The 8,259-nt window shown below is 31.7% G+C and overlaps 1 protein-coding gene and 1 long non-coding RNA gene across 2 annotated transcripts; one reads left to right on the plus strand and one right to left on the minus strand.

Moving 5' to 3' along the window:
- The first annotated feature begins 333 nt into the window (after positions 1–333).
- LOC114185823 (ferritin, chloroplastic) lies at positions 334–3,113 on the plus strand. The gene is made up of 8 exons (XM_028073755.1): positions 334–758; positions 1,547–1,630; positions 1,728–1,788; positions 1,901–1,988; positions 2,108–2,169; positions 2,265–2,330; positions 2,714–2,777; positions 2,881–3,113. The coding sequence occupies exons 1-8, from the start codon at positions 466–468 to the stop codon at positions 2,916–2,918; spliced, it is 756 nt and encodes a 251-aa protein (XP_027929556.1). The 5' UTR covers positions 334–465; the 3' UTR covers positions 2,919–3,113.
- A 396-nt stretch (positions 3,114–3,509) lies between these two features.
- LOC114185833 lies at positions 3,510–4,672 on the minus strand. Its single transcript, XR_003604904.1, has 2 exons — positions 4,334–4,672; positions 3,510–4,246 (listed from the first exon to the last, which is right to left on the minus strand). It is a non-coding gene; the product is annotated as an uncharacterized LOC114185833 (long non-coding RNA).
- Positions 4,673–8,259: the final 3,587 nt, after the last annotated feature.

The raw sequence follows: 8,259 nt of genomic DNA on the forward strand, positions 1-8,259 counted from the left end.
ATTACATAAGAATAGGTTACTGTTATATTATAAATTTGAATTCTATAAATTTAGAAAGTATTTAAAAAATGTAAAATAATTTATTGGTAGAAGATGCTTGTGAGTTATAGTGGAAAACACCTGTCCCTACATTACCGAATGATGCCAACTATTATTACGTGGAAACAATATCTCCTTTATCTCTCCTTTCACACCTTCACCACGAGTTCGCCACACGCCCCTTTCGTCATCCAATCCTGACCGTCCACCTGTTTTTCATCCAACGATCCAAAATACAGATCTCACTTTTCCAAACTCCCAAAATACCCCTCTCTTCTCCTACATATACCTTCTTGTCCCACGCAAGCTTCACCACCACAACTCAGACCTCAATTCTTAGCCGCCATTGTCTCTTCTTCCTCCTTCTCCATTTCCTTTCCCTCTTTCTCAGCCTTTTTCGATTACCCATTTCGAGATTTTGATCTCATGGCCCTCGCTCCCTCTAAAGTTTCTCCCTTTTCCGGGTTATCCCTCACAGAAGCTGTTGGGGGAACCGTGAAAAACCCAACTTCTTCTGTTTCTTTGGGTTTTCTGAATAAGAAAGTGAAAAGCAGAAACCTTGGGGTTTCTGCCTCAACTGCGCCTCTCACTGGGGTGATCTTTGAACCCTTTGAGGAGGTTAAGAAGGAAGAGCTTGCTGTTCCCACTGCTCCACAGGTTTCGTTGGCTCGTCAGTATTATGCTGATGAGTGCGAATCTGCAATTAACGAGCAGATAAAGTGAGCACTTCTATGATTTTCACCTCTTTTTTTGATTAATTTTGGAGAAATTACTTGTGATTTTATTCTCTGTTTTTGTTATCTGTGAAGCTTTTTTTTACAAATCTGTTGCTCTGTTTTCTGTCTCCTGTTTAGAGAGATTTGTTTAAACAGATTGAAAAGGTTACGATTGACAGATGAGAACAGAAATAAAAAGCTTAAAACACTTTTTTAAGAGTCTTTGTTTTTGTTAATTTAAGCAGATCAAGCGATTATTTTAATATATGCTCTTCTAAAGTGAGTCTTTTGCATTATTGAGTATAATTGAACTTTTCCTTGTACTAGGACTTATAAATTAAAAACCACATGATTATTATAAGGACATGAGTGATAATCATTGATGTCATAAAAGAATCTAATACTTTATAGATCTTGTTCTGCGAGTTTTGATCCTGAAATATAAAAGGGTAAAAGATGTATATTATTGTTTTAAAATTGTCTTGAGCTTTGTACTATAAAAATGGTGGTTTTGGTTTTTGCGGATCATTTCTGAGATGCGGTGGTTTTTGTCCCTAACTACTTCGAAATGAAGTACAAGATCTGGACAAAAGCAGTGATTTTTTACGATATCAGGACCAAAACCATCACTTTTAAAATATGTATTAAAAACAAATTTGATCAAATTTTGGGATGCTTAAAAACGCATTATTACTTCAAAGAACAAGAGTGAAATTTATGTAATTTTTTATTTGCTGCATCTAATACTGGTGCTCTGCTAAGAGTTTTTGCTCTTCGATTTTGTGTCACAGTGTGGAATACAATGCTTCCTATGTGTACCACTCCTTGTTTGCATACTTTGACAGGGACAACGTAGCTCTGAAGGGATTTGCCAAGTAACTAACACTAAACCCCTGGTGTCTTCTTTCTCTTAAAGTTTCTTTCATTTCTCAAACGGGTGTTCATTTCACGCGCTGTTATTGTTGAAAACAGGTTCTTCAAGGAATCTAGTGAAGAAGAAAGAGAGCATGCTGAAAAGCTTATGAAATACCAGGTTAAATTAATTTTATAGTTAACTGTTAACTCCTAATCATACAGCTAAAAGTAACTTCTCTAACGTTACATGACAATATACTGATATATATGGTTCTTGTTAAATTGTTTAGAACACTCGTGGTGGAAGAGTTGTTCTTCACCCCATCAAGAATGTACCTTCAGAATTTGAGCATGTGGAAAAGGGAGATGCATTATATGGTGAGCTCGCAGATTTAATTACTGTTTCAATGACTCTGTTATGTTCTGATGTATTGTGTGGTTTCTCATATGTTGTCAATGGAATATATATGTTGATTTTCCTCTATTTTTTTGTTTAGCAATGGAATTAGCTTTGTCTTTGGAGAAGTTGGTGAATGAGAAACTTCGGAGTGTGCACAGTGTAATGCGTCTATACTTTTCTGCATTTGGCTTTTGTTTTTCTGTTAATTATTTTTTCCTGTGGAACTCACAAATTATTTGTATTTGATCTAACAGGTGGCAGGGAGCAACAATGACCCTCAATTGGCAGACTTCATTGAAAGCGAGTTTTTGTCTGAACAGGTGAAACTCATATAAACTGCAGAGTGGTTGTAAATTCATTGAAATTTCGGCAATTAACAATATATATTAGAAAATTGAAAGAAATTTGCCAAAGAAGAGAGAAATATAGATGAACTGTGTGGTTTTTTTTTCCAAACTTTAACCTTTGTTCTTTTCTACAGCTTCTTAAAAAGCAAACCTGGACCACTAAATGGGTTTTTTGTTAAATGTTTACCCTGAACAAAAAAAGAGGAAGACATCTACCTCAGGCTAATAAAAACAGAAAACCATTACATGTGTATCAGTTCAGTGAACGCTGAGCTTGATTTTTCAAGTTGAGACTGGATCTTGCTTATATTACCAAAGTGTGTGTTTAATAAAACATGTCTCTTTCTTTTGTACAGGTTGAATCAATTAAGAAGATATCAGAGTATGTGGCTCAACTGAGAAGGGTTGGAAAGGGTCACGGTATGTTTTGCTTCCATGATTTCTCATATTGATTGACAAAATTTGCCTTTGATGTACAAAATACCTATGGCTTCTACTTACATTTATGTTTTATGGCTTGCAGGTGTGTGGCACTTTGATCAAAGTCTGCTTCATGCTTGAACTTGAATAGTTTTTATTAGTCTTTGTTTACATTTGCTCTTCCATTACATTCCGGGCTGTTTTCTAATTTAGAAGTAGTAGTTAAAAGTTTTTCCTTTGTACTGAGGTGTAAGAACTTGTAGTTTGTGGTAGCAAGTATCATATGTAAAAGACTGCAGACATATTATGCAATAACATTTGATATCTGCTTTTCAATCGTCCCTCTCCAGTAAATTTGCCAATGGTTACTGTGACTTGATGCTGTGAAAATTCTCATAATCTTGATAATGAGGAATACTAGATCAAATTATATATATATATATATATATATATATATATATATATATATATATAGATGTATTTATTTATTTTATGTATAACTTATTCCACTTAACAGGGGAATATTTTTGAAAACTTATATTCCAGATCGAAAGTTATGTTTTCATCTGTTAATGTCCTTAGGGATAAGGAATGACATTAAACGAATCTAAACACCCATCGTCTTCAATTAAAGGCCATCTGTCTAAGTACAAGTATCAAAAGCAGTAGTCTTCTTACTGATATTTATTAATTTACTTGAAAAGATATTAAAATGGTTCGAAACAAGCATAAATCTGTGTAAGGTTTTCAGAAGAAACTGATACACAATAGAAATGGCCAATTTGTATATTGGTAAACTGTAATTTGCACTGGCAACACCAATATTAACTTGATATATCACGCTGGCATTCAGAAGAATGCGTAGTTTATGTGATTTCTGCATCTTTTATGGAGCAGCTCTACTTTTCTGAAGGAAATGGATGGCAATGCTTTGGGCTATTTTTTGGTTTCTGTTCATCTGTTTTGTTGAACTATATTTGTCCTACAAAACATAATTTGGTGATATGTTTTGGTTTCCTGTTTAGTAATTCCCACACTAGGTTTCAAATGAAAGCAACATCAGGGTTGCTTTAAAACTATATAGTATGCAACTTGAATTTACAAACTCTAATGCAGACCTTTACTTCTGAAATGTAGACCCAAAATATAGACTAAAACTCAGCTGATACTGAATAATTCAAAAGTAGACGCTGAAGGAGTGGAACTCGAAGAAAATTTGATTCCCCTTTCTCATACATCTATCTACCTATGATACTCTTTCATTAAACCTTTGGACTCATCCATCCGTCAAGAAAAAATCATCACCATTTAAATAACCACACAACAATATGAAGACATGTTGATTCTTTTCTTGTTACTTGTGTTTTGAGGAGAGGAAGACTCAATCATCTTCCACATAACTTGGATATCTGAGTATTCTCCACAAGACTCCATATCTTTATAAAGATTCAGAAGTCCATTTCTGTGTCCTGTGTTGAACTCCATAAATAAAAAAGCAATATCAAAGAAAAGTTAACTATGTGAATCACAGAATCTCAACTTCAAAGTAGTTTTACCTTTAGATTTGAACATGAAGTTTGAAGTGACTTTCAGAAGGATACTCTTAATTGGGTAGATAGACATCCTCTTGAAGTACCTCCAACCCTTCTTCCAGTTCCCCATTTTCTGGAGCAGATTGCTAGCTTTCTCTTCCTTGCACCCTCCATTTTATATGTGTGAACTATGCCCTTAAAAAAATAATGCAATGATTTCTAGCAAAACACCAAGATGAATCCTTCCATATAAGAAAGCAACAAATAAAAGACAAGGCCTTTTCTGTCCTTGTTTAGTTTTCAATCTTCCATAAAGTATTAAAGACATTTGCTTGATTATCACATCAGAACTGTTACTATATTTCTACTGTCTAAAAGCTAAGATACTCATGCTTATGGTACTTCTTCAATATATCAGAAAAATAAGTCATGGTAAATTATCACAGGGTATGAAACATTATTTTCACTTTCTCATTAAATTTTACCAGAAATTGTAAGACTGTAGAAAAAAATGGATCTTTATAGTTTATGACAGATAATGCAGGTCAACAGTTATAAACAATGAGTTGGAGGAAATTGATTTGGACTTTGCTTCCCTACTTATTCAACTCACTAAATATTCTCAATCTAATTGCATCTATAAGCAAAACGGTGGGGTGTGGGCCCCTTTTGAAGCGGTTGGTTGGTTTATCTTCAATGTCTTTGTGTTTGTTTTTCACTTTCTCTGTACTTTTATGCACCAGAATAAAGATTTTCTTTATCAGTAAAATTGAATACATCCATAATAACTCAGACAACATGAGTTACCCTTAATCCAAAACAAAGATTTGATTTTTTATCAGAAACAGTTGCAGTTGGTAATGTTAATGATATTTTGGATGTTTGTTTAATTTTTTCATTTTTAACTCAATATAATATGATTCTGTAAAAGAAAACTGTGGAAGTAATTCTATGAAGATTGTTCTTATCTTAACAAGTTGTTGAGATTCAATTCATCTGATCTTTCTTTAAGAGAAATAAGATTTATTATTATTATTCCATGGAAGAGACTTAACATCCTCAGAGGTTGATATTAAAAGCCAAGGTTCTTGAATTGGCACAATTTAGTAGGACCATAAGAGTGGTTAATGTTTGAAGGGTCATTTGGATACTGTTTCAATCGCTTTCTGTGTATAGTTTAATTTTGGTGAGTGAAATTTAAAAAGTTAGACCGTGGCATGTTCAGGAGCTATTTTTTTGAGGTGTTTCAACCACTTGTTATGACATCTCACCAACATATATGGTTTGAATTTGAATTTATCTCTCTTGTTGTCTTTGTGTGTGTGTTTTATTTGGAGAGAGTGAAGATTGGAATATTTTTGGTGCATATTCTTGGTGTTTCAGATAACTTTCACTATTTTGTTTTCTGAATTGAGAAAAAAAAATGGAAGGAATGAAATCGATTATAGCGTAAAGATGAGAAAGAAAGGTTCTCTTGATACAAACCTATCAATTAAAGATATTCAAATGTTTTTGTTTGTGGGTTCTTTACTTAGCTGGAATTGTTTATGGATTTTCTTACACTAGTTTTTATTTGCAGATATAAACTTCCTGAGTAGTTATTTTCAAGTACAAATTTTCTACAGATTTTTTATACTGTCCTCCGCTGAACATTACAAATATATTGTATTGATGTTTTCATAAGAAAATCTGCAGACATTATTAATTTTCTCAAAAAAAAAAAAATATTGTGGAAATTTTTCTATTTGCTGTAGAGTTTAAGAGAGATGTAAGTCTCTTCTGATGTGTGATAACCAAATATAACAAAATTATTATAAGAGAAAATTATTTTTACACATTAAAAAGGGAGAAAACTAAGCTTCTAATGTATGATAACCAAATATAACAAAACAGGTCAACTTAAAGATAAAGTCAACAAAAGGTTAGGTCTATATAATTTTACCATAAAACTCTTTCAAATTTGTATGTTGGTTTAGTCAAATCTATTACATGTATTGATCCAATTCCAATAGCCCAAGTAATTACCATGAGATTTAATTTGGTTGGAACCAATTGAACTAATTAAAGTTTGATTTTCATTGCGGAGTTGATTGGATGGACCTTGATAAATAAAAGATATACTTATTTGATAATTTGTAAACAAAATAAATTTAAAAAAAATATGCTTTCATGATGAAGATAAAACAATAACAGTTCATTTTTTTTTCTATACTCAATTTAAAATTTGTAATCTTTAAAATTTATTTCTTGTTTAGCATAGTTATTTTTATTAACCTATTTGGTTACCTTTTAGGATTTTTTTTCTTCCTAATTTCTCTTTATTTTATTTTATTTTCTCCTTCTTCCCGCTTATGACAATATGATTCCTTTTTATCTTTTTGTTTCATCTCTTGTTTACTTTTCATTTAATGATTTATCTTCTTTTTCTTTCTGGTGGTCATATTGTCATAAATAGAAATCTAAGATATGGTAATATGTGAGTAGAACGTAATGTTTGTTTCATTCGATTTTTAAAATTTAAAAGTGTGAATAAAAAGAATTATTTATAAATTATACTCACTGGTAAAAGATATAAAAAAGTTTAGATTTTTATTTAAAAGAAAATAAAAAATCTTTGTAAAAAAAAAAAAAAAAACTTAAAAACTCAACTTAAATTAGATTTTATATTACATTACAAGCAATTATGGTTCTATAACAGAGAAACAATCTATCATAGGTAAAAGTTCACCATCCAAAATATGTAAATATGTGTTTAGATCATATCTGAACTCATATCTATAATTTAATCTTCTAATAATATCATATCATGTTAGGTATCACTAAGCTTCTCTCATCTCCATTGAATTCTCATTCATAAACACTAAAAAAACTCTTCAATCTTTCGTTTCTCAACTCTTAATTTTTCTCATTTTACCTCACACAGCAGTTATTTGAATGACAATACTACATTATCAAACATACAAGTGTTAAGTGTTGAAACAAATGTTATTATCTTACATATGATAGTACAGTACAGTGATACAGTGGTCAGTCTATAAATCCTCAGTAATCCACACAGGCTTATTAAAGCATTGGTCTAAACAAAAATATCAAATTGTAATTTTTCTAATTTTAAATTTCAATTAATTCTTTAGTTAATGGACGAGAGTAAAGGAGGAATAAGATCCCTATTTTGGTTTATGTCTTGTATTTTATTCCATATATATTATTAATGAACCATTCCTATCCATAAAAAATTACACGTATATCTTTTCTTTTCTTGGCCGTCTTCCTTCTTCATCCATTATTTTAGCATAAAAGCTAAAGCGGTCAAAATGGGTCTTTCAACCTAGTTTGGCTCGATTCACCACGAGTTGATCATTTAGTGAATCAATTCAACCTGACTTACTTATTACCGAGCCCAAAAAATTAGAATCTGACCCAACCCATCACGGGTTGGCGGGTTTAATAGGTTGACTCACTGGTTCACTTAATTAAAAAAAACACAATTTTTTTTCCTTTAATCTCAAGAAAACTAAATTATAATTCCGATTAAAATCTAAATAAAGTTCAATACAATCCAAATAAAATCCCAAATTATGTTACACTCCAAATACAAACCAAAATCATAAAAATATAAATTACTATCTAACATCAAATCATTCTTGTCACTTATCAAACTATAGTATTAGTAGAGCCGTCAAAATAGGTTATAACCCGCGAGCCAACCAGGCTCATCATGGGTTCAGGCCGGATTGGGTTGAAAAAAAAAAATTACAAATTTCAGTACGGGTTAAAAATGAACCCAACTCACTAAGAACCCGGCTCATTCGGGTTGAACCCGTGATGAGCCGGGTTGGCTCACCCACCTGCCAATAAATTGTAAATATTAAATTAATATATATATATATATATATATATATATATATAAGATTAAAAAAATAAAATCCTACACCTAAATGATATTCTCT

The sequence above is a fragment of the Vigna unguiculata genome, chromosome 5 (assembly GCF_004118075.2).
Source record: "Vigna unguiculata cultivar IT97K-499-35 chromosome 5, ASM411807v1, whole genome shotgun sequence".
In the NCBI taxonomy this organism is placed as follows: Eukaryota; Viridiplantae; Streptophyta; class Magnoliopsida; order Fabales; family Fabaceae; genus Vigna; species Vigna unguiculata.

Coding starts and splice junctions, on each gene's coding strand:
- LOC114185823 (XM_028073755.1), top strand. CDS start 466: ATGGCCCTCGCTCCCTCTAAAGTTTCTCCCTTTTCCGGGTTATCCCTC. Junction 759..1,546: donor GCAATTAACGAGCAGATAAA/GTGAGCACTTCT, acceptor TTTGTGTCACAG/TGTGGAATACAATGCTTCCT. Junction 1,631..1,727: donor GCTCTGAAGGGATTTGCCAA/GTAACTAACACT, acceptor TGTTGAAAACAG/GTTCTTCAAGGAATCTAGTG.